Source organism: Cervus canadensis, chromosome 30, assembly GCF_019320065.1.
Source record: "Cervus canadensis isolate Bull #8, Minnesota chromosome 30, ASM1932006v1, whole genome shotgun sequence".
In the NCBI taxonomy this organism is placed as follows: domain Eukaryota; kingdom Metazoa; phylum Chordata; class Mammalia; order Artiodactyla; family Cervidae; genus Cervus; species Cervus canadensis.
Window position 1 is genome coordinate 6,073,226 of NC_057415.1, and position 25,823 is coordinate 6,099,048.

At 43.1% G+C, this 25,823-nt stretch overlaps 2 protein-coding genes across 13 annotated transcripts in view; one reads left to right on the top strand and one right to left on the bottom strand.

The window, feature by feature from the left end:
* LOC122431841 (proline-rich protein 2-like) overlaps positions 1–21,858 on the bottom strand; it is a 44,755-nt gene extending 22,897 nt beyond the window's left edge. For 4 of the 11 annotated variants that reach the window (XR_006266646.1, XR_006266647.1, XR_006266645.1 and 1 more), the window contains exons 1-3: positions 21,455–21,858; positions 18,296–18,422; positions 13,726–14,008 (exon numbers count right to left, since the gene is read on the bottom strand). Coding sequence is in view for 3 of the 11 variants with exons in the window: in XM_043453377.1 (XP_043309312.1) it covers positions 21,065–21,116; positions 21,455–21,858 (456 nt within the window). In the remaining 8 variants the exon portion in view is untranslated. The other 7 variants (XR_006266650.1, XR_006266649.1, XR_006266644.1 and 4 more) reach the window with 6 other exon arrangements.
* The window catches only part of DOCK5 (dedicator of cytokinesis 5), a 277,587-nt gene continuing 273,525 nt past the window's right edge, over positions 21,762–25,823 (top strand). For both annotated transcript variants that reach the window (XR_006266643.1, XM_043453375.1), the window contains exon 1: positions 21,762–21,899. Coding sequence is in view for 1 of the 2 variants with exons in the window: in XM_043453375.1 (XP_043309310.1) it covers positions 21,857–21,899 (43 nt within the window). In the remaining variant the exon portion in view is untranslated. The remainder of the gene's footprint in view (positions 21,900–25,823) is intronic.

A 25,823-nucleotide genomic window follows, 5' to 3' on the forward strand; every position in this document is an offset into this window, starting at 1 on the left:
TACAGCCTTGACATGCTCCTTTTCCTATTTGGAACTAGTCTGTTGTTCCATGTCCAGTTCTAACTGTTGCTTCCTGAGCTGCATGCAGGTTTCTCAAGAGGCAGGTCAGGTGGTCTGGTCTGGTTCCCATCTCTTTCAGGATTTTCCACAGTTTATTGTGATCCACAGAGTCAAAGGCTTTGGCATAGTCAATAAAGCAGAAATAGAGGTTTTTCTAGAACTCTCTTGCTTTTTCGATGATCCAGCAAATGTTGGTAATTTGATCTGTGGTTCCTCTTCCTTTTCTAAAACCAGCTTGGACATCTGAAAGTTCACGGTTCACATATTGCTGAAGCCTGGCTTGGAGAATTTTGAGCATTACTTTACTAGCGTGTGAGATGAGTGCAATTGTGCGGTACTTTGAGCATTCTTTGGCATTGCCTTTCTTTGGGATTGGAATGAAAACTGATCTTTTCCAGTCCTGTGGCCACTGCTGAGTTTTCCTGATTTGTTGGCATATTGAGTGCAGCACTTTCACAGCATCATCTTTTAGGATATGAAATAGCTCAACTGGAAGAAGCACAAACTGGCATCAAGATTGCTGGGAGAAATATCAATAACCTCAGATATGCAGATGACACCACCCTTATGGCAGAAGATGAAGAAGAACTAAAGAGCATCTTGATAAAAGTGAAAGAGGAGAGCGAAAACGTTGGCTTAAAGCTCAACATTCAGAAAACTAAGATCATGGCATCCGGTCCCATCACTTCATGGGAAATAGATGGGGAAACAGTGGCTAACTTTATTTTGGGGGGCTCCAAAATCACTGCAGATGGTGATTGCAGCCATGAAATTAAAAGACACTTGCTCCTTGGAAGGAAATTTATGACCAACCTAGACAAATATTAAAAAGCAGAGACATTACTTTGTCAACAAAGGTCCATCTAGTCAAGGCTATGGTTTTTCCAGTGGTCATGTAGGGGTGTGAGAGTTGGACTATAAAGAAAGCTGAACGCTGAAGAATTGATGCTTTTGAACTATTGTGTTGAAGAAGACTCTTGAGAGTCCCTTGGACTGCAAGGAGATCCAACCAGTCCATCCTAAAGGAGATCAATCCTGGGTGTTCACTGGAAGGACTGATGTTGAAGCTGAAACTCCAATACTTTGGCCACTTGGTGTGAAGAGCTGACTCATTTGAAAAGACCCTGAGGCTGGGAAATATTGAGGGCAGGAGGAGAAGGGGATGACAGAGGATGAGATGGTTGGATGGCATTACCGACTCAATGGACATGAGTTTGGGTAGGCTTCAGGAGTTGGTGATGGACAGGGAGGCCTGGCGTGCTGCGGTTCATGGGGTCGCAAAGAGTCGGACACGACTGAGTGACTGAACTGAACTGATGAGTAAAATTGCTGATAATACTTACGATCACAATCAGCCTGAATCAGATGGGAGTTGGTTCCATTCTGAGTGACAGAAAACCCGAAGCAATAGTGACATAAACAGGAAAGAACTTTATTTCCCTTGTCCCTCAGAAAAACAACGGGACTTCCCTGGCAGACCAGTGGTTATGACTCCGAGCTTCCACTGCAGGGGGCACAGGTTCCACCCTTAGTGGGGGAACTAAGATCTCAAATGCTTCCTGGTGCCACCAAAAAGTTAAATAAGAAAAGAGGGGAGCAACCTAAGGGTCCGATTTGACAACTCCATAATCATCAAGTGCCCAGGATCATCACTTGACTTCTTCATGCTACAACATGAATTGAAGCAATGATCAAGTGTTTTGAAATTCAGTAGTTCAAATGGCAGCCTCCTGCAATCCCCTCCTCCAATTACTTTGAAAAAGGTGAATAGCCTGAATTAACTTTTTTTGCTTGCAAAAATTGTAGATCAGTATAATGTCAATTTACCATAACTCAGCCCCTTCACAGCCAGACACAATACTCTTAGGTAGCTATGTGTCCACCTAAAAACTGGAAGTTCTGTGTGGTTTCTTTTTTTTTTTAACATGGAAGATAAATTTATTACATAATACCTTTTTAAAATTTTCATTTATTTATCTTTGGCTGTGCTGTGTCTTTGTTGCTTTGCATGGGCTTTCTCTCATTGCAGTGAGTGGGGGCTACTCTTCATAGTGGTGCTCAGGCTTCTCATTGTGGCGGCTTCTCTTTTTGCTGAGCACAGGCTCTAGGCAAGCGGGCTTCAGTAGTTGTGGTGCATGGGCTTAGCTGCTCTGAGGCATGTGGAATCTTCCTGGACCAGGGATCAAACCTGTGTCCCCTGCATTGGCAGGCAAATTCTTATCTACTGTGCCACCAGGGAAGTCCACGCCTTGTTTTTAAAAATGTTCATTTTTTAAAAATTCATACTTGTGTCATTTATGTAAAATAGTTTGATACAGTACATTGTATGTTACAGGTTTTCTTTTTCTCAAATATTCTAAGGCTCTCCTACTCCTTCTCTTTTGCTAAAGTAAAGGCACTTGAAACAACATGCGAACAAGTTTTCAAAAAGAAAATGGGGGCTTTCGTGGGGGTCCAGTGGTTAAAAATCTATCTTCCAATGCAGGGGACTCAGGTTGGATCCTTGGTTGGGGAACTAAGATCCCACACGCCACCAGGCAAAAAGAGGAACACCACAACTACAGACGCCTGTGTACCCTAGAGCCTGTGCTCCGCAACTTGAGAAAGCCTAGGAGACGCAACGAAGACCTAGCACAGACGAAAAATAAACTAAAAAGATAAGAAAAGAAAACGAATTGGACAAAATTTTAGTAGCACTATACCAACCAGCTTTAAAATCAGGACAAAATATCTAATTGGATGCCACACCCTTTTAAGGAAGTTATCATTCATGCTTTTTTCATCTTAAAGCATGCTCCCAAATCAGCAACACCAACAGGAAAAATAAAACAGTCTACAACAATCCATTCTATTTGTTTGCTGAACCTAACAGGTTTATATCAGTGCAAAGAAGGAGTGTGAAGAATGCATATCCAGGGAAAAGTAGCAATCTCTGACCAGCCACATACATTCTCCCTAGTTGATAAATCTCAAATAATGAATCTGTATTCAAAGTAACTATAAACCCCATGAAGGCTACAGGCAGTTTTTTTCTTTACGTAAAGGAGAGAATTTACTTTTCAGAACCCTGAAGGAGATCTGATAAAGAAACTTGCTCCCATTAGAGTTACAAAGAGGAAAGAAGCAGCTAAAAGACAAGTTCAGAAATTTGCTAGAAATGCTATTATACTGATACTAAAGCGAATGTACTCAATGTTTCTGGGCTTCTCAGGTGGCTCAGTGGTAAAGAATCCACCTGCCAATGCAGGAGATGCAGGACATTCTATCCCTGGGTTGGGAAGATCCCCTGAAGAAGGAAATGGCAACCCACTCCAGTATTCTTGCCTGGGAAATCCCATGGACAGAGGAGACTGGCGGGCTACAGTCCATGGAGTCACAGAGTCAAGCATGACTGAGAGACTGAACACACGCAGTCAATATTTCTGCAACACTTTTAAAAACTGTTAGTTACTCTCATTAAATCCCCACCCAAAATTGTAGTTTGTATGATCATCCTCATTTAACAAAAGAGAAAGCTGAAATTTTAAGAACATAAATGATTTACCCAAGTTTTAAAGCAAGGGACTACAATTAGTGTTCTTAAGGTCTAGACTTCAGAATCTATGTTCTTTCTTCCCTTTCAGTATACCTCCTTCCATGGAATTTGATGAAGCACACGTATCTCCATGTTGGAAGTAGATGGTGATGACTCCCAAAATCTCTGGGTAATGTATTAATACAAGATGACCTGAGATCTGAGCTACAAGACATGGTCAGATCATTGAAGAAAAGACCCAGTCCTTTGTTATAAGATTGTCTTTCTATAAACCAGAGGACTTGTTGAAAGCTACATTGTTTATTTCTAAGTGAGATGTACTGGCATGGAAGCCTCCCATGTGCACTTTTTCCTGAGACATTGAGTTTCTGACCCTTTTTCTGCCTCAGTTTTCATCAGCAGTCCCTATACTGCTAGGATGCAGAAACACTGTGTGATTCCATTCTTAGGATGTATCTGAAGCAGTCAAAGTCATAGAAACAGGAAGTAGAAATGTGGTTACCAAGGTCTAGGGGACAGAGGAAGGAGGAATTCATCTGAATAAGTACAGAGTTTCAGTTTTTCAAGAAGAGAAAGTTCAAGAGATCTGTTATACAACATAAATAGACTTGATGCTCCTGGACTGGACTTTTTAAAATTATTAAGATGGTAAATTGTATGTGTTTTTTAATTGAAATACAGTTGATATACAATATTGTATTAGATTCAGGTGTACAACGTAGTGATTCAAAATTTTATAGATTATACTCCATTTCAAGTTGTTATAAAATACTGGCTATATTATCTGTGCTGTAAAATACATCCTTGTAGCTTATTTATTTTATACAGACTAGTTTGTAACTCTTACTCCACTACCCCTATCTGGTCTTCTCCCCGCTTTTCTCTTCTTCCTGGTAACCTCTACACATAGAACACACACACACATAGGTAAGGAGCAGAATTCTACAGGTGAAAAGTAGGATGCTGGCCCAGGAATTAGTTACGCAGCTTTGAGATGCCAATCTAAATTGTTGCTAGGTAACTAAGCCATGGACAGAGGGGCCTGGTGGGCTATGGTCCATAGGGTCACAAAGAGTCGGACACAACTGAAGTGACTTAGCGCACACACACACAACTAAGCCATAGCTTTTGAGTACACCATGCGTGATCAGATTGGAACCGAGCTACTGAGGTTTTTCAACTCTTTACAGGTTGGGTTGAATTAAGTGCTGCCAATGCCAAATCTACTGAGGAGAGGAGATGAATTGAGGCGGATGGTTGGTTACTGTGTTAAGTGCACAGCCAGTTCAGTCCTTCTCACACCAAAGACAGTGGATAAATCTTTATTATTGGAATTGATTGAATCCTAATAGTATCTGGTGTTGACTCTCCTGATTTCAGGGATGTTCTCCTAAGAAACAATACATACTGTCGTGGAAACCCCAGCCACGTGCCTCTAATCAGCCTGGTCTCTGCATCACTCTGGGCTTCCCAGTGGTTTCATGGTAAAGAACCCGCCTGCCAATTTCAGGAGATGCAGGTTGAATCCCTAGGTCAGAAAGATCCCCTGGAGGAGGAAATGGCAAACCACCCACTCCAGTATTCTTGCCTGGGAAATCCCGTGGACAGAGGAGCCCGGGGTCACAAAGAGTCAGACACAATGGAGTGACTAAACAAGAGCAACAATTGCATCACTCCAGCTGTTGGTGCTACTTGTGGGTATGTGCTGGGACTGAATCTCCAACTTCCATTTTTCCCGGAACTTGCTCCTATGTACATTCTTCTTATTTTCCTTTTTTCCTCTTACTGGATTTGTTACCCTACCTGTATCTCCCTCCAGTTTTCCCTTCTGCCCTACTAGACTCCATCTGTTACTATACTTTTGCATTTGCTTCATCCCTTCTCTATTTTATGTTTTTAAACATTGAACACAAAATACATTATATTTAGTAACAAACTCTGGGTTCACTGGACTTCCCCAGTGATTCAGTGGTAAAAAGTCAGTGTATAATGCAGGAGAGCAGGTTCAATCCCTGGGTCAAGAAGATCCCAGGGAGGAGGAAATGGCAACCCACTCCAGTATTCTTCCCTGGAACATCCTGTGGACAGAGAAGCCTGGTGGGCCCCAGTCCGTGGGGTAACAAAGAGTCGGACTGATTGAGCACCCAAGCACTGGGATTCGTTAGAAGAGAGTGATAAGTTTTCTTAGCATCTGCATACAGTAACCAAAGAAGGTTTGATAACAATAGCCTTAGATATAAAATAAGGACCAATAAGCCATTCCTGTCCTCCTGATAGAAATACAGTGGTTGTGGAATTCTCAGTCAAAGGGCCCCTTTCAGGAAAAATCTGACCCATCTTCCTATAGCTAACCTGTGGTGCTCTGAAAATATTCACATACAAGTTATTAGTGTCAGACATGCAGATTTGCACAAAGGCATATAAAGGTCTGAAACTTGATAAACACTTTTTATTAAAATGGAAAAGACCTTTTTCTTTGCTCTAATACTTTATAATAATTCATTTCTTTGTATGAACCCTTTTGAAGATGGTAAACCAAGGCCGAAGTGATGGAAAGATATATTCTGGAAGATCTCCCAAAAGGGAGTTCCCAACACGAAGCACATAGAATGAAAAGGCAGAATAATGACCCTAAGGTTGATTCTGACCAGAAAGTCCAAGCTCTAACTCTGACTCTGCCTCTCACCGTGTACCTGACCTTGGGTAAGTTACTTAGTGACTCTGAAGCTCTACGATGTTCACCTATTTGATTGGGATAAAGATACTACCCACCTGGTAGAGTTAATAAGGAAATGAGAGGGTCTACATAAATGTCTTATCACAGTTATTCTCAGGGCATAGTAAGATCTGGGTAACTGTTAATACTGAAAGCAACATAAAACCCCTGTTCCTGACATAAGAGAGTAGGTTTTGGATTTTTTTTTCAGTCTCAAATTGACTATTTTTTCCCCCACGCTTTAAGTGTTCTATTTTGTACTGGGGTATAACCAGTTAACAATGTTGTGGTAGTTTCAGGTAAACAGTGAAGGGACTCAGCCATACATATACAAATACATGTATCCATTCCCCCCCCCAAACTCCCCTCCCATCCAGGCTGGCACATAACATTGAGCAGTGTTCCATGGGCTATACAATAGATCCTTGTTGGTTACCCATTTTAAATATAGCAGTGTGTACATGACCTTCCCAAAGTCCCTCACTATCCCTGCCCCCTGGCAACCACGTTAGTTTTCTAAGTCTGTGAGTGAAAGAGCAGGTATTAAAAGAATTCTGAACACTCGGAAAAAGTGAAAGTCACTCAGTTGTGTCTGACTCTTTGTGACCCCATGGACTATACAGTCGATGGAATTCTCCAGGCCAGAATATTGGAGTGGGTAGCCTTTCCCTTCTCCAGGGGATCTTCCCAACGCAGGAATCACTCACTGCAGGCAGATTCTTTACCAGCTAAACCACAGGGAAGCCCCAGAATACTGGAGTGGGTAGCCTATCCCTTCTCCAGCAGATTTCCCGAGCCAGGAATCAAATCAGGGTCTCCTGCATTGCAGGCAGATTCTTTACCAACTGAGCTAAATACTCAGAACTCATCAGCTATTGGGTAGCTGTAATTCATATTTATAACAGCAGGTGGCACTAATACCATATTTATCTGATACTACATGGCCCCTGAATTTTTTTTTTTCTTTTTTTTTTTTAAGCATTTCCTTTTGGTGTTCTTTTCCAGAAACAGCATTTCCTCCTTGATCTTTTCAATTTTTGTTATCCTTCTATGGTTTAGTAGGCTATTTTCAGTAGCATAGCCTAGTAAATTGTTTCTATTTTTAACATTTGCAATGCAGACACAAATTTCCATGGCCTGATTACATGAAATTTTTAAAATTTATTTTGAAGTTTTGCCCTCTTTCTAATTCATTCTCTAAATTTGACCATATTGTTCCCCTATGGGCACTGAAACAAGAGTATTTTACATCTGTGTTCTTTGATCCTAAGAAAAGTTCAAGCCCCCTTTTCCAGAATACCACAAGATAACAGCATATACATTTATTAGAAGGAGTGTTTCAGGAAAAGACTTTGAGCTTGGCAAAAGGAAAACTATCAATGCTTCTGAAATAATTTTTAAATTGCATGATGGATCTGCTCACGGTTAATTCAGCAGCGACGATCGTTAACATTTTTCCAATTCAGTTTGCATTGCTCTCACAACGTATCAGTGTATGTAATATCCTTTGCTGCTGCCATTGCAGCTAATGGCAGGTCATTCTCTAGCCCAGCCTGGAAGCCACAGGTTTGACTTTATGTGGTTGCATCAAGCTTGAACTGTGACACGGGCCCGGGTTCCCTTTTGTCACCGAGTTTAGAGATCTTCTAAGAGTTAACCCAGTTCCTCACAGTAAGATGCTCACTCAGAGCCAACTGAAGGCAAAAACACAGGCTCTTGCAAACTGTATTTGTGCAACCACATCCCAGAGTCTCGGTTGCAACCTAATTCTGTGGTCTGAGCACACACACAGTGGTGTTAAGAAAGATCGACCACAAGAGCAAGGCTGTCAGTTCACACAGAGACAGGGGGTGAGCTCTGAAGGTCCGGTCATGCCTTTTAGGGGGCAGGGCACCAGCTTTGGGGGAGGAATTTACAGTGACATCCTGCAACCCACTGAAAGGCCCATTCCTTCCAAAAGCACATGCTAGTGACAAAATAACAGCAATCAGGTTGACCTATTGAAACTTCTCTGTAACAAGTAAAATCATTTTGAACCTAAATTCTCTTCCGTGTTTAAGGATGGATAAGTTTTCAGTGGGGGTGGGGGTGGGGGGTAGGACCAAACTTTGCAGAAACTGAAATATCACATGGGTACAATTGAGTAGTAAATTTCACGGAATAGCCCTATTTTTATTTTTGGCCATTGAGGTCCCCTCACATGGACATCAAAAGAAGAGACAGGAGTCATGATAAAATTCTGATTTAGTGAAAAATATTCATTGTTGATTCTGTTAGCCAGTAATTTTACTAGCAAATGATGACAGCTGGGACTTCCCAGGTGGTGCTAGTGGTAAAGAATCTGCTTGCCAATGCAGGAGATGTAAAAGATGCGAGTTCAATCCCTGGGTTGAAAGATCCTCTGGAGAAGGAAATGGCAACGCACTCCAGTATTCTTGCCTGGAGAATCCCATGGACAGAGGAGCCTGGCGGGCTCGAAGAGAGTCCAAGAGAGCTGGACACTACTGAAGCAACTGAGCACACACACAATGACCATCAGATCTCCTGTAATTCCTGTCTCACTTTCCCTTGTATTGGATAAAGCAGTCCTGAATACTGGTCTAAAGATGGTATTAGAGCAGGGGTCCCCAGCCTCTGGGATCTAATGCCTGATGATCTGAGGTGGAGCTGATGTAATAATAATAGAAATAAAGTGCATAATACAAGTAATGCTCTTAAGTCATCCCAAAAGCATCCCCATCCCCCAGGATCCACGGAAAAACTGTCTTCCATAAAACCAGTCCCAGGTGACAAAAAGGTTGGGGACCGCTGTATTACAAGACTTAATTTCTTATTTCCAGTGAATGGGACAATTTGCACTTCAGTGTGATGCAAGCTGTTTGTTTCTAACATAGACTCTTCATCAAATTAAGGGTGTATATCCTGTTCTCAGGGCTTCCCAGGTGGTGCTAGTGGTGAAGAACCTGCCTGCCAAAGCAAGAGACGTAGAAGATGAGGGTTTGATCCCTGGGTTGGGAAGATCCCCTGGTGGAGGGCATGGCAACCTACTCCAGTGTTCTTGCCTGGAGAATCCCATGGACAGAGGAGCCTGGCGGGCGACTGGAACACAGTATATCCAATTCTTCAGTTAATTAAGAGTTTGGATCAAGAGTGAATGTTAGTTTTATCAGCCATCTTTGCATATCTACCCAGATGATCATTTGGTTTTTCTCTGAGACCTTTTGATGAGATAAATTCTGTTGATAAATTTCCTACAACCATACCACCCTTCTACTTTTAGAATAAAACTTAAGTCCACTCTGCATTGTTCTTTTCATAGAGATGAGAATCACTAATATTTTATCATCTCTGTAGCTATATTTGTAAATATAAATTTGCATTTATATTTTTCTTCTACACTGTAATGAGTTTTTCTGCCAGGGTGATGTTGTTTCATAAAATAACTTAGGAAGCATTCCATCGATTTCTATGGAATAGTTAATACTACATTCAACTGATCTATCCTTCAAATATACAGAAGTATATGCCTTTATATTTAGAGCTGGCATTTTTTCTTTTAGATGTAATAACTGGGCCATATTTTCCATGCCTTCTCTGCTTACACACAGTCAAATGTGTGTGGCTCAGCTGGTAAAGAATCCGCCTGCAATGCAGGAGACCTGCCTTCAATCCCTGGGTTGGGAAGATCCCCTGGAGAAGGGAAAGGCTACCCACTCCAGTATTCCGGCCCGGAGAATGCCATGGACTGTGTGGTCCATGGGGTTGCAAAGAGCTGGACACGGCTGAGCGACTTTCACTGTGCTGTTTGGTCAGCTCAAGTTTTCTATTTCTTGGCTCAGTTTTACCCATCTACACTTTCCTAGAGAATTCTGTCTTTCCTTGTGGTTTTTACAATTTATTAATTAAGAACTATGCAGCATAGTCTTTTGTAAATTTGATTCTCCTCACCTTATATCCTTTTGTCTTCCTTGGTGTACAGTGTCTATAGTTTCTCTTGACTAGATTCACTCCAGGTCTATTCAATTGATCAGAATGTTTCTACTTAAAACAGCTTACAGAACATCAATTAAAATATATGGCCAGTGGAATTTTCCTGTTGTTCACATTCTAAGTGAATAAGAGTTTCCTCTCTTCTAATAATATACCATTGAGAAGAATTCTAACATATGTACCCAGACCATGAGGTACAACAACAATTTTAAAAATAGGAAGACTCTGACTTCCCTGGTGATGCAGTGGCTAAGAAGACTCTGTGCTCCCAATGCGGGAGGCTCAGGTTTGATCCCTGTTCAGGAGAGTAGATCCCATGTGGCTCAACTAAATTGTTCACATGGTGCAACAACAACAAAAAGATCACACTGCAACCAAGACTCAAGATCCTACATACTGCAGCTAAGATCTTGTGCAGCCAAATAAGTAAAATAAATCTCAAAAAATAAGAATACTAAAGTCAAGCAAGGCCTTTTTGGCAAATTACGGGTGAAACCAAAACACAATTCCCAGGGCCAGACTCTCTCTTGGCACTTGAAGTGTGAGCCGAGCCCAAAGTTAACAAGGGCAGACTTTAACAGTCAGATGGTTTCTAAATAGAATTTGTTCCAGAAAGAACATCAGTGAGATTATTTCTCCTCCTAAGAGACTTTCTGCATATGTTCTATGAGTTGTTTTGAGAAACAAACCCTGAGGCATCATTTTATGGAGGGAAGGGCTTGTTTAAATAAGAACATTATGCCACAGTAACATGACTAAGAAACCCTGTAAGAAAGGGACCCCTGAGCCAGCTGGGCCAGGTGATTGCTCCAAGTTACTTAGAGAAAACTTGTTATTATGAAAGAAGTAAGTTCAGGAATATTGCCTAAAGATGACGCAAAACAATCCTGAGATGAAGCCATACCTTGAGATGGAAGACTGTACAAGAAAGACTGCATCCATTACGTTGCCTACAAGTTAACATTAAAGGTTTGTTGCCAAGCTATCATTCATGGGCTTTGCAAACCAGTATTTACTTGGTTCAGAGAACAACTTTCAAAATATCTTTAACTTAGAGGTTTCCATGATGGTTCAATGGCTAAGACTCTGCACTCCCAATTCAGGGGCTCCAGATTTGATCCCTGGTCAGGGAACTAGATCCCAATGCTTCAACTCAGAGTTGGCATGCCACAACTAAAGATCCTGCAAGCCACGATGAAGATGGAAGATCCCGCATACTACAACTAAGACCTGGCACAGCCAAATAATTTAATACATAAATTTAAAAAATTAATTGAAATTATTAATGAAAAAAATCTAAATTTAAAATCTTATCATCCAAATGAACAATTCCTAAAAACTTGGGTGTCTTTTATTGTGACAATAACAACTCTTTTAAATGTAAGTTCTCTCAAGAGGATAAAAGGAGCTGACATTCAAAAACATGAATTCTGAGGCCAAGGACCAGTTAAAGACAGCAAATAATTGTCCAAATCCCATTGAACTCATGAAGATAAAAGCAGTTAAGAATATCACCCATATGTTTATCTGGAGGAAATAAAAACAGGATATCTAAGAGATCTATGAGCCCCCATGTTGACTGCAGCATTATACTCCATAGCCAAAGTATGGAAATGACCGAAGTTTCCATTAAGAGATTAACAAATAAAGAAACTCTGGTATATATCGACAATGGAATATTACTCAACCATGAGAAAGATGGAAATCCTGCCATTTCTAGCTACATGAATGGACCTTCAGGGCATTTTGCTAAGTAAACTATGTCAGACAGAGAAGGACAAGCACTATATGATCTCACTCATGTGGAGCTTAAAGAAAAGAACTCATGGAAACAGAGTAGAATGGTGGTTGGCAGGAGCTGGGGGATGTGGGAAATGGGGAGATGTTGGTCAAAGGGTTCAAACTTCAGTTGTAAGATGAGTAAGTTTTGGGACTTCCCAGGTAGTCCAGTGGTTGAGACTCCATGCTTCCACTGCATGGGACAGGTTCCATCTCTGGTCAGGGAACTAAGATCCCGCCTACTGCATGCCATGCAATATATGGCCAAAAGATTTTAAAATAAATAAATATTTCAGAGAATTCTTGAGGGCCAGAAAACTAAAAAGAAAAAAGATAAATAAGTTCAGGGGATCTAATATACAGTATAGTGACTACAATACTGTATTATATACTCGAAAATTGCTAAGAGTAAATCTTCAATGTTTTTAACACACACACACACACACACATTAATCACATGAAGTGATGGAGCTGCTATCTAATCCTTTTGTGGGAATCATTTCACAATAATATGTACATCATATCATCGCATTGTACACCTTATATATACAATTGTATGTCAATTATATCTCAATAAGGCTGAAAAAGAAAAGATTGTCTATCTGGATCTGGTTCTACAGTTTCAACACTCTCAGTTCCTTGACAAATTTCCTTTCAAATATTTCTGGAATAGTCCTCAGAATAACCTGACCATTTTCTTTTATTTCTTACTCTGTTCTTTGCTAGGTGGTATCACCAGTGTCTACAAGGCCTTGCAAACCTTTCCATGGATGTTTTCACATCTCCTTCTAGCACCATGATTTCTGCCAGGCCCTCTGTCATTTCCATTAGGACACACAAGAAAACAATGTCTCTCCCTCCACTCCCTTATTTTCCCCCCAGGTTGAGATATAATTAATATAACACTGGGTAGGTTTAAGCTATGTGACATGTTGACTTGATACTTACATATTACAAAATGATTACCACCACAGCTGTAGCTAACACCTTCATAGCATCACATAATTAATTACTATATGCTTTTCTACATAGTCTAGGTGAAAACATTTAAGATATACTTTCTCAGCAACTTTCTAGTATGTAATACAGTATTGTTAACTCCAGTATAGTCATCATGCGGTACATTAGATCCTCAGAACTTAAGATCCTCATTAGATCCTCAACTAGAACTTCTAGTTCCAAGTTTGTAACCTTTGACCAACATCTCCTCATTTTTGCCTTCCCCAGCTCCTGGCCACCATCAGCCTATTCTGTTTCTACGAGTTCACAGATCAAGTATTTAGCTTTCTATTTGACTTATTTTACTTAGCATAATGCCCCCAAGGTCCTCAATGACATTGCAAATGTCAGGATATCTTTCTTTCTCAGGGATGAATAGTATTCCATTGTATGTTACAGCACATCTTCATCCATTCATCCCTGCATTCACACTCAGGTCATTCCCACATCTTGGCTATTGTGACTAATGCCGCAATGAACATGCCTCCCTCACCTCTTTAAAAGTCCACTTGTTCAGTGGGTACCAATGCAGTTACTTGTGTGCCATTGTCTTATAGAGATTTAGTTACATTTTTTTATTCATAGTTTCCATCATTCAGAATAGAGGGGCTAGGCCAGTAGACAGTTCCCCAGGACAGATACTTACTGTTGTTAGAGTGTCCTGTCCTCTGACTTCTAAGGCAACCTTCACTACTTGGAGTTCTTCTCTCCTAATGACTTTTCTTCCAGAAGCTTCTCCCAAGTCCTTATGTGACAGACTTCTGGTGGGTAAGTCCCACATTGGTGCCTCCCTTGTTCCCTGCCTCTTCTCCTGGAGGCCCTTTCCCCCTTCCTTTTCTCCCCTCCTCCACAGACTTCAAAGGGTAGCAGTCACAGTACAGAGCAGGGGTTGGCAAATTATGACCTTCAAACCAAATCCAGCCCATCACCTGCAAAAATGATTTTTAACATTTTAAAAATAATTGGAAAAAAATCAGTAGAGGAATATTTCATGACATAAGAAAATTACATGAAATTCAAATGCCATGTCTACAAACAAAGTTTTATTGGCACACAGCCACACTCATTTGTTGCATATTGTCTATGGCTGTTTTTCTGCTACAACTGCAGGGTGGAGTGGTTGCAACAGAGACCATGCGGCCTGCAAAGTCTAAAATACACACATGGGCCTTTTACAATAAAAGTTCACTGATCCTTGGTTTTGACCATGGACCCTGGCACTAGTCTGCCTGGGTTTTGAATTTAGTTCTGCCGCTACCTATGTGGGCAATACTATAACCAGGTCTGAGTTGCAGTTTGCACATTTGTAACGAGGAGATGACAGCAGTTCTATTTACCTCTTTAGGATGTGTGGGGATTAAAGAAATTGAATAAAAATAGTATCAGACACAAGCCATACATGTTAATTACCATTGTTACATTACAGCTGGTGACCATGGAAAACCTGTCTGGTATTAAATAAAAATTCTGGACCAAACATTTGTTTCTTAACTGACCTCAAAGAAATAGAAAAATTTGCTGAATATGACAGTCACCTAAACAGTATAAGAATAGTGTCCTTGTTACAAAGGGACTGCAGAATGAAACTTCACTCCTGTCCTGAATAAAGGTCAAATCTAGGCATTTAACATCCTGCTTTTCTACATTGTCCAGGGAATCTCAGCAACCAAGTAGTTTTTCTTTTGTTTATTTTGTCTTAAAGAAGGTTGAATAAAATGTTGTTTTTTTTTTCATTTTCCTCTACAGTCATTTTCCATGAAAATGAATAATTTTATGTAGTTACAATCATAATATGATTACCTCTTGAGAAACCTATATGCAGGTCAGGAAGCAACAGTTAGAACTGGACATGGAACAACAGACTGGTTCCAAATAGGAAAAGGAGTATGTCAAGGCTGTATATTGTCACCCTGCTCATTTAACTTATATGCAGAGTACATCATGAGAAAAGCTGGGCTGGAAGAAGCACAAGCTGGAATCAAGATTGCTGGGAGAATATCAATAACCTCAGATATGCAGATGACACCACCCTTATGGCAGAAAGTGAAGAGGAACTAAAAAGCCTCTTGATGAAAGTGAAAGAGGAGAGTGAAAAAGTTGGCTTAAAGCTCAACATTCAGAAACTAAGATCATGGCATCTGGTCCCATCACTTCATGGGAAATAGATGGGGAGACAGTGGAAACAGTGTCAGACATTATTTCTGGGGGCTCCAAAATCACTGCAGATGGTGACTGCAGCCAGAAATTAAAAGACGCTTACCTCCTGGAAGGAAAGTTATGACCAACTAGATACGCGTATTAAAAAGCAGAACATTACTATTGCAACAAGTCCATTATCAAGGCTATGGTTTTTTCTCAGTGGTCATGTATGGATGTGAAGTTGGACTGTGAAGAAAGCTGAGCGCTGAAAAATTGATGGCTTTTGAACTGTGGTGTTGGAGAAGACTCTTGAGAGTCCCTTGGGCTGCAAGGAGATCCAACCAGTCCATCCGAAAGGAGATCAGTCCTGGGTGTTCATTGGAAGGACTGATGCTGAAGCTGAAACTCCAATACTTTGGCCACCTCATGAGAAGAGTGGACTCATTGGAAAAGACTCTGATGCTGGGAGGGATTGGGGGCAGGAGGAGAAGGGGACGACAGAGGATGAGATGTCTGGATGGCATCACTGACTCAATGGACATGAGTTTGAGTAAACTCCGGGAGTTGGTGATGGACAGGGAGGCCTGGTGTGCTGCGATTCATGGGGTCACAAAGAGTCGGACACGACTAAGTGACTGAACTGAACTGAACAATCATAATATAGCATATATAGTTGAATTATTTTTACTTAAGCTTACAGCTTAACTTTTCCATTTTGCGTCTTAGTTTTCATCACCTTTTGTTTCAGACAGAGTTTTATGGAGATAATTTTTCAATATATATATATATCTTTTTCAAGATACAATTAAATAGGACTTCCATGGAGGTCCAGTGATTGGGAATCAGCCTGCCAATGAAGGGAGCATGAACCTGTGCTGCCTAACAAGAGAAGTCACCACGGTGAGAATCTGTGCACTGCAACAAAGAGTAGCCCCTGCTCTCCACAACTAGAGAAAGCCCGCGTGCAGCAATGAAGACCCAGCACAATCAAAAACAGGTAAACAAATGTTAAAAAACAAGGAGATGCCACTTAAAAAGATATATATAAAGATAGCCTTTTAAAAAGTCAAGTAGTTTTCATTCCTTCTCCTCTATCAAACAACCCAGTTTTCATTAAATTAATGACTTCAATGGCTCAGATGGTAAAGAATCCTCCTGCAGTGCTGGAGACCTGGGTTTGATCCCTGGGTTGGGAAGATCTCCTGGAGGAGGGCATGGTAACCCACTCCAGTATTCGTGCCCGGGAAATCCCATGGACAGAGTGGCCTGGCAGGCTACAGTCCATGGGATCACAAAGAGCTGGACACAACTGAGTGACTAAGCACAATGATTTCAACCATCTCATCCTCTGTTGCCTCCTTCCCCTTTTGCCTTTAATCTTTCCCAGCATCAGGGCCTTTTCCAATGAGTCGAATGTTCCCAGAGGATGAGATGGTTGGATAGCATCACTGACTCAATGGACATGAAATGGGGCAAACTCTGGGAGATAGTGAGGAATGGGGAGACCTGGTGTGCTGCAGTCCATGGGGTCACAAAGAGTCGGGCACGACTGAACAACAACAAATGACTTCAAATTGCTCACATCATCAACTTCTCTTAAAGGATATGTGCAGCAAAGACTATTCTAGAAACAAAGCTAAAAGCTTCTTGTTATGAAAGTGTTCACCAAGCATCAGTCTCACAGTGATGGGGCTGAAGATGTGAACAGCTTTAGAGCCCTGACCATCATCTCCCCATTCATCAGAGAAACTGGACCTCCAAAGTCACAGAGCAGAGTCAAGGACAGACCCAGAGATGCTCACCAGCCAGAGTATTTGAGGGCAGAGAGTAGATAGTGATGGGAATCTTCCGGTCATATGAAAAAGGTGTTTCTAGGGCTGTAGATATCCATTCCTTTCTCTAGTTTAGCTCACTGGTCTCAAATTACAATGTATCACCCTGTCCTGAAGCATTTGCCCTAAGAAGACTGCAAAGTGGTGTTTAGAGTCAAATATATCCCTCCTCCCCTTTTTTTGTAGTTCTAGTCACTCCACTCTGGCTTCCTAGGTGGTAAAGTGGTAAAGAATACGCCTGCCAATGCAGGATACGTGGGTTCAATCCCTGGGTCAGGAAGATCCCCTGCAGAAGGAAATGGCAACCCACTCTAGTATTCTTGCCTGGGAAATCCCATGGACAGGGCAGTCTTGCTGGCTATAGTTCATGAGGTCTCAAGAGTAGGACATGACTTAGTGACTAAACAACAAGTAACTCCACTCATATGTAGGATCAAAGAATGAGCTTCCTCTACCTAGAAAATAATTTTTTCTTTAACAGAACACATAGCTTCTTTGAGAGACTCAATTTTAAGTCAGCCAGATTTGGGAAAATAAACCTGGTTATCAGTAGAGGAAGTAAAGCTCTTGCCAGCTGTCTTCACATCTCTCTATTCTCATCGGCATCGTTAACTAGCCTCCAAATTCATTTATCCTCATTTCTTTCTCCGAGGCACCTTGCAACAGAGCAAGCTAATGCTTGTGAGTGCTTGTGTTTGTACTTGTATGGGTTTTGGAGTCGGAATATCCCTGGTTGTGGAATATGCTTAATGTTTCCTCTGAAAAGATATCAGAGGAAAAAGAAAAGGGTATTTCTGGGAATCCTGCTGTTTTTCCACTTACCCATCTAGTTGACTCTCTAATTTTCAGCCACATTTTAATAAAAGACTTTGAATAGCTCTGCTTTTATGATTTAAATGGACTTTCAAATTGGGATTTAACCATCTGATATAACAAAGTGGGTGGACTTCAGTCTTCAGAGGAAAAAGAATAAACATCCTGAAAGCTGTAATTAAAATTTTCCATTTTCCTCCAACCCTCTTATTGCAATTATTGTTACACTTGAAATATCTAGTGTCCAAATTCAAACCTCAAGTTTTGCAAAAAGCCTTCAATTCTAGGTGGTGGGGTGGGGGTGGAGGCAGGGCAGAGGGTGTGTGTATGTGGGGATGGGGTGGGGGTGAGGCAGCTTAAGTCATTTTGGTAGAAATCCAGTTATATTGAATGAGGATTAACACTCTGATGTGTATTAAATTTAAAACAAACCTGTGGTTAGAGAATGTCACTCATCCAATTTTCTCAAAAATACAGGTGACTGAAGTAACTTTGTGCAAAATACTTAAGCTCCTAATGGTCCTCATGGAGAATTGCTGAGGAAGGTGTGAAGTCAGACCTAAGGAAATATGAAAGGAAAACTTCAATACAGAGCAACCAGGATATAAAAGGTGAAGATAGATAGATATCACAGATGATTAAAAAAATGGCAACCCTATGTAGTAACTGTGTTTGGCCTTCCCAATACAGACCCCTCCCCCAGGCTCTCTGCTTTAGTTCTTCCCAGAAGTATCCAGGTAAAATAGTGTCTGATGCAGGTTTCCTGACTTGTTTTACCCCCACCAAGTGGAAGAAATCAACGACTTGATGACCACCAGCACATAGCCCCCCAGACCTACTGGAGTCTAAGGAGTCTATTGTTAACTCCTGTGACAGGATCCTGTTACCTTATCATCAACCAATCAGAGACTTGTGCACAAGCTGGTCACACAGTCTGGGATGCTCCTCCCTCACCTGGCCTTTAAAAATGCTTAGCTGAAACCAGTGGGGAGTTTGAGTACTTTTGGAGTCCTGAACGTCTTGCTTGACTCCCTGCGATGGATACTGTACTTTCTTTCACCACAGCCCAGTGTTAGTAGCTTGGCTTTACTGCGTGTGGGCAAGCCAACCCAGTATTGCCCATTCCCCTCTCCTTAGGGTTATGCTCGACCCATGCTGTGTTTCACACTAGGGGTCAAGATTCAGAGTTTCTAAGGCCTGAAGCCTATATAGTGAAGCTGTTTATTAAAAAAAAAAAAAAAAAGCATAGACAGATTTATCCATTCACCAAACTTTCCAAAAGGGCTTCCCAGTTGGCTCAGCGGGTAAAGAGTCGACCTGCAATGCAGGAGATAAAGGACACTAGGGTTCAATCCCTGGGCCGGGAAGGTCCCCTGGAGGAGGAAATAGCAAGCCACTCCAGTATGCTTGCCTGGGGGATCCCATGGACAGAGGAGCCTGGTAGGCTCCAGTCCAGGGAGTCACAAAAGAGCTGGACACGACTGAGCTACTAAGCACACAAACTTTCCAAAAACATATGGTAGTAAAAGTGCGCTGAGGAGTCCAGAAGCCTCAGTAAATTTCCTTGTGTCCACACTGCCCTTCAGTGGTTCCTACCTTCAGTCTCTGTCAAGAACTTTTTTTCTATCTCGACCCCCACCATCCTGGACCCAACTGCCTTCATTTCTTGCCTGAACTACTGAAATAGTCTTCTGACCATCTGATCTTCCTTCATCTTCCCTTGTGTCTTTACAGTCTATTCAACCCACAGCAGTCATGTTAGATCATGTCCTTGGTTGGTTCAAAATCCTCCAAACTTTTTTCACAGCCAATATATGAAGTTCTCACTATACCCTTTGAGGTCCTGCTTTATTGGCTCACACTGTGTCTCTCACAAGTTTTTTCCCATACTCTGCCCCTTACTAACATCTCTTGCTACCCAGGAATCCTTGTTGTTCCTTCATGGTTTCAGAACCAGCCAAACATGCCTCTGGCTTTTACTTTTGCTGTTGTTGATTTCTGAACGCTTTTCTCTGAAACCCTCACTTCTGCAGATTTATAGTTCAATGTCACTTTATGAGAGATGCCTTCGCAGACAACTGGATATAGAACTGCAGCATCCCTACCACCCTCATCCTCTCCTCCTTTCTCTGGAGTTTTCTATACAGGTTTAGCCTCATTTGGCTTAAATTTGCCTTACCCGCCTCTGTTAGACACTAAGCTCTATGAGGGTAGGAATTTTATTCACTGCTGTGCTTCTATTGCTTGACATCTAGTAGGCACCCAATAAATATTTGCGAAAAGAAAAAAATTACCTGACATGGGAAGTTAGGTTAATCATGATGTCATTAGCAGAGGAAAATAAATCTGGGGGAGAGATGACGGAATCCCTTCTGAATGTTAAGTCTAAAGTAACTAGATTTCTTATTACACGATGACTAAATACGTAGTTACCCACCATTGACAAGACCTTAAAAAAAAAAAAAAATTCAGATCTGACTTTGCAAAAAGTTACCAAAGTTAAAATGCACCGTTTTCAGTGTAGTTTTGTTCTGTTTTATTACATGTTTCATTTTTCTTTCACGTTCGAAATCGGCAAGAAAATCTTCATAAGCTGCGAGGACAAAGTAATTTCTTTCAAGAGGCTTTTTCTCCGATGGTGAACCCGAATCAGCTGGTCATTTACTCTGAGATTTTACTTCTGTGAGTGAGGTAGCAAGGCGCCCCACCCCCACCTGGGACTCGGATCCAATCTTCATTCTTGAGGTCTCTCCAGAAGGAAGTGAGTTCCAGGAGGAGAGTTTCAGAGGACGCCAACAGCTCACGGCTGGCTGTTCAAATGTGCAGTCCCTGCGTTTGACTCTTTGTCTGAACAATGCAGCTAGTGAACGAGAAAGATTCGGGTGTGCCTCGTCCCCATCCCCCCAGGAATGCTCTTTGGGCTGCTGGAAAAGGGAGGTCTTTGGGGCGGGCTTTCCCCTGGACCATGAAGGTCTGAATTTCTTCAGCTGGGTCTGAGTCTCTTCAGCTGGGGAGGAGCCCAGGTGTTTCTCGGGGACATTAAGATTTCCAAGTCAGAACTCGCTACATAATTCTCGCTCGGGGGCTCCCCTAAGAAACTACCTGATACTTCTGAGGAGCCCGGCTCCTTCGCATTAGTTCTCTATTTACCAGAAGACAAATGTTCCTGCTTTGAAGGCTATGAACCGTGGCCACAGGAGCTCACTCTTGCCGTGGAGTCCGGCTTCCGGCTCTCGTGGTGTCAGCGAAAGCTCTAGGGGGTGAATGCAGTAGTCAACTGCTCATTCATTCAACAAATATTTATCGAGCGCCGGTTAAGTGCCTGGCACTGCGAGAGCCCGGGCGGCGAGAAACAACTTATCTTAGATCCTATGCACTCATCCTAGTTCCCCCAGATGCTCCGGAGCGCGCGGTGAGAAAGGACTCCACATCCCCTCCCGCCTGCTCCGTCTGGGGGTGCCCCACCCCTCCAGCACAGCGCTCCCGACACCCCGCCGCCGGGGATACAGGCTCCAGGGTTTAGCCCGGGTGGGGACGGCGAAGGGAAAAAAGCCAAACACTAAAAGGATTAAAACAAAAACAAAAACGTACCCCAGTCTGTGCTGGGAAATTGCTCCCGGGAAATGTGCAAGGCGGAGCCGGCCTGGGCCCGGGAGAGCGCGGAGACCTTGGCTGGCGGGCGCCCGCGGATCGCGGCGCGGAGGCGGCCTCGGCGGGCGGAGGGCGCGGCCAGCGGGAGGGGCCGAGGCGGCGCCGGGAGGGGCGCGCACGGCGGCGTGGCCGCCGGGCGCAGCAGGTGACCGCGGCTCGCGGTGGGAGCCGGAGCGGGTAGCTGGCGGCGCGGAGGGGAGACGGCTCGCGGGGCCGAGCGAAGTTTGCCGGAACATGGCGGAAGGGCCCGGGGCGCGACGGTGTGCGGCGCGGCGGCGATCGGAGGCCCGGGAACTGTAGCCGCCGCAGCCGCCGCCGCCGCCGCGGGGCGAGGTCGCCGCCATGGCCCGCTGGATCCCGACCAAGAGGCAGAAGTACGGGGTTGGTGAGTACTCGCCCCACCCCGTCCCCGCCGCCAAGTTCGGGGGAGCGGCCCTGCCGGGTGCAAAGTTGGGCGGCGGACGCACGGCCACTCGGTGCGCGCCTGCCCGGGACCCAGCGCCGGCTCCGGCTGCCGCTACCCGCCCGGGCGCAGCCAAGGCTCGGTTCGGGCTGCATTCGTTCCTGGGAGCGGTGCGAGCCGGAGCCCGCTCCGGGAGCCTCATGGGGGGAAGTCATTCTGAGTTTGGGGCGTCCGAGTGGCTAAAAGTGCAGTTGGTTTCCGGACTGGCCATCCCGCCCCCCGACTCCCAAGGCTGCAGCGCTTTGCAGAGTAGAAACGATCTAAGCGAGGGCGCTCGCTGCGCTTCTTTTGGGGCGCCCTGCCGCGGTGCTCGCGCCCACTGTCCCCCCATCCCTCGGCCCGCTTGGGTCCCTGTAGCTCCCTTCAGTACTTTGTAACCGGCCGAGGCCCGCGGAACGCGACGTCGGCGGGCTGCCCCTGCGCTTCCTGCCTTTGCTCTTAGGTTCTCCCAGAAGCCGCAAGTGAAGAGTTTGTGGGGGGCTGGTTGGGGGGGAGGGGGCGGTGTAGGGAGCCGTCCTCTCCCAACACCTCCCAGGCACTGGGATCCCCGTAACAGTTGTAAACTGATCAGGAGACTCAAGCTGTGGTGTGGAGGTGATGGAAGCGGCAGGAAGTGTGTGGTATGGGAGCGGGGGTGGCTGGCCCCCAGGGCTGCTGGCGCGGACTGTGGTCCTCTACCCGAGCGTGAGTGGACAGGGTCTCCGACTGCCTTCTGAATCCCCATTCCGCCGTGGGATAAGACAACGACATTTTCCTGGGAATACTGTGACAGGTCCTGTGCTGGGCACTTGGGCGTTCCGAACAGCAGTGTTGGAAGGGCCCCAGGATGTGCAGGAGGCTGCTTTTCTGTTGGTTTCCATCCGAAACGGTGGTTGAGCAGGGCCTGAACCCAGGTGAAAACCCGTGGTCTTTCCACTTTTTATCGAATCTTGTGAAAGACTTCTGCCGTTAGTGGGGCGATTAAAGTGGCTTTAGGCTTGAGTGCGATTCCCTAGTATAAACACAGTTGAGAATTTTATCACTTCCTTTCAGGGTCGTTCATTGGGCATATTTGTAAGTCTTCGGCTTCACTCCCATCTCACCCGCCTTTTTTCCACTCTCACTTTAGTGGTTACTAGACCCCTGAACCTATTCTATGTTTCCTGACAGCTATGTCAGTTTCAGAGAGAGAGCTCTAGGGGCTTTTCAACTCGGAAGCCTTGAGTCAGTTACAAAGAAACAAACCAACTCTTTCATATTTATTACTTTGAGATGGTGATCCTCGTGTATATATTTATATGTGTGTGTGTACAATAATAGACACAGGATTCCTTGTTTTCCCTCTGCAAAAACTTTTTTCCTTTAAATTTTAGAATCCTTGCACTCTTCCGTGATTGTAGTTCAGAAATAGGTAGCTGTTGTTTCTTCTGCTTCATAATTTGGTCATGAGCTTTCAGGTGCCAGTTAGTAAGTAGCCAATAATTCTGGAAGTCAGATGGAGCCAATTCCTTTATTTGTGTTAATTGGGCATTAACTCCTAGATGAAAGTATATTTAGCAATGCCTAATCAATACTTCTCACGAAAAAATTATCAATTCTAATTTGTTTAATAGGAGAAATGCTCTCCAAAACTATTCTGACTTCAGCATGGTTAAGGCAAGCATATCCTAAAAACGTGGGTTTTATTTCCATAGTTATAGTAACAAGAGTGGTATTTTCTCTCTTTAATTTTTATCATCAGTCAAGAAAATTGAATTGCATTTCAAAGGTATAGGTAGTGGCAAAATTGCCCCAGAGTATCATTTAGAAAATTTATTTCACTAGACACAATGGATACTTTAAACACACACACACATACAACTTTTAATTTTGTTTTGGCGTATAGGTGATTAACAGTGTTGTGATAGTTTTCAGGTGGACAGCAGAGGGACTCAACCATATACCCACATGTATCCATTCTGCCCTAAACTCCCCTCCCATCCAGGCTGCCACATAACATTGACCAGAGCTCCCGACACAGTAGATGCTGATGAATCTGGGTTTGACAAAAGGGCCCACTGTTAGGACAGATGAGCTTATGGGATCAGTGTCCATTGTTTATTCCCAAGACACATGGTGATCATACTAGCTCCCTGCTGGGAAGCCTTCCTTGGCCTGCAGGGTAAAGTCTAAACCGAGCCGAGTTTTCAAGGTTCTAAGACTCCAATTCAGTATATTTTCATAAAGCATGTCTCTCACCGCTTCTGTCATCAACCCTCTAGCGCAGACGCTGCCCTTCTCCCTCTTGTGCCGTACGGAGAGTCCTTCCTCTGGGACTTTGCGCTCCTGTGTGTGTCCCCTGTTCCGAGTGCCCTTCCACCTCTGGATCCCATAATCTGGCCTTTCACCCAGGGTACCCTGCTTCCTCAACATTCCTATGTTTTATTACTTAACCTTTGGTTCAGTGAATCAGAAGGTTATGGTATTGCATCCTTGGGACTAGAGGTATACGGGTAGAGAGCATGCATTCAGTAACTGCTTGTCCTTGGTGTTGGTGTGACATTCTAAGGCACCAGCCTGATTTCTATAATTTAGTGCGGCTTTTTTTTCCCCATTAGGTTTTAACATCTCATTCACTCCAGTATGACTTTTACGTTGTTTTGTTAGATGAAGTGAGACCCTTAAGTTTGTCTTTATCTTTGCAAGTAAAAAGAGATATGCTGCTGAGAAAGCAGGCATGGAATAGATGGACTTGCTTAAATGTGATTGGAAAAAATCAGCTGGTTGGATTAATGGCTGCCCCACACCCATGGAAAATGCTTTTCTTTCTCCCTTTTTCTTCCTTTTTCTTTTATTTTTTTTTTCTGTTTTAGGACATGAGGGTCAAACACTTTGATGTTAAGCAAACTTTAGTGATACACTTCCAGGTTAGTCTTCTGATTATCGAAACATTGCTTCAGTCTGTTCAACGATAGACCCAGATTATGTTGATGACAGAGTCTTTGCAAAATCATTCATTATTGTTTGTTGGAATTTGTCCTGTATGTTTTTATAGTGTGATAAAAGGTACTTCAGGGGAATATTTGCTTCACTGTTAACTTTTCAACAATTTTGTTGTGCTAGGCCTAGTTAGTTTAAAAGCATTTAACTTTGCAGATTCTCCAGTGTTAGTGTAAAAACAAACCGGATTCTTGAGCGCTTTGTTAATGCACTTAGGTGTGCTGTGCGTCATCAGTTCGTCCTCACCACGGGCATCATGTTCCCTAGACTCCAGCTGGAGTGATGGAACTTGGTCTCAAAGAGTAATTAGTGAACTGCTTAAAATAGATAGGTCTCACCGGTTCGGTTGCATGAACACCTTTGGCCCCTTTCTTGGAGCAAGAAAGTGGTCCCCTTTCTTGGAACAAGGTTTTTAATTGCATACAGTCAAGTATAAAGGATTGAAAACAAGCCACTTGTACTGAATACAGCTGTCAAGATAATTTTCAAAATTTGTTATTGTAATATATGTGCTTTTTAAAAAAATTTTTAAGTTTTTATTGTGTATTTTACAATACAATTGCTTCTGTATTTTACAATTTACAATTGCTTCTGTTTTATGCTTTGGCTTTTTGGTGGTGAGACATGTGGGATCTTAGTTCCCCAACCAGGGATCGATCCTGAACCCCTCTGAATTAGAAGATGAAGTGCTAACCACTGGCTACTGGGGAAGTCACCTATGCTTCTTTATTAATACGTAACTACTACTTTATTTTGAAATAGTGATGAGCATGTACATCTTTTCAAGATATCTATAGTAACCATAATATGCTATTTAATCACCTGTGGTTTATTTTATTGAATTTGTTTTGAAGTATAGCTGATTTGCAGTATTGTGTTAGTTTCAGG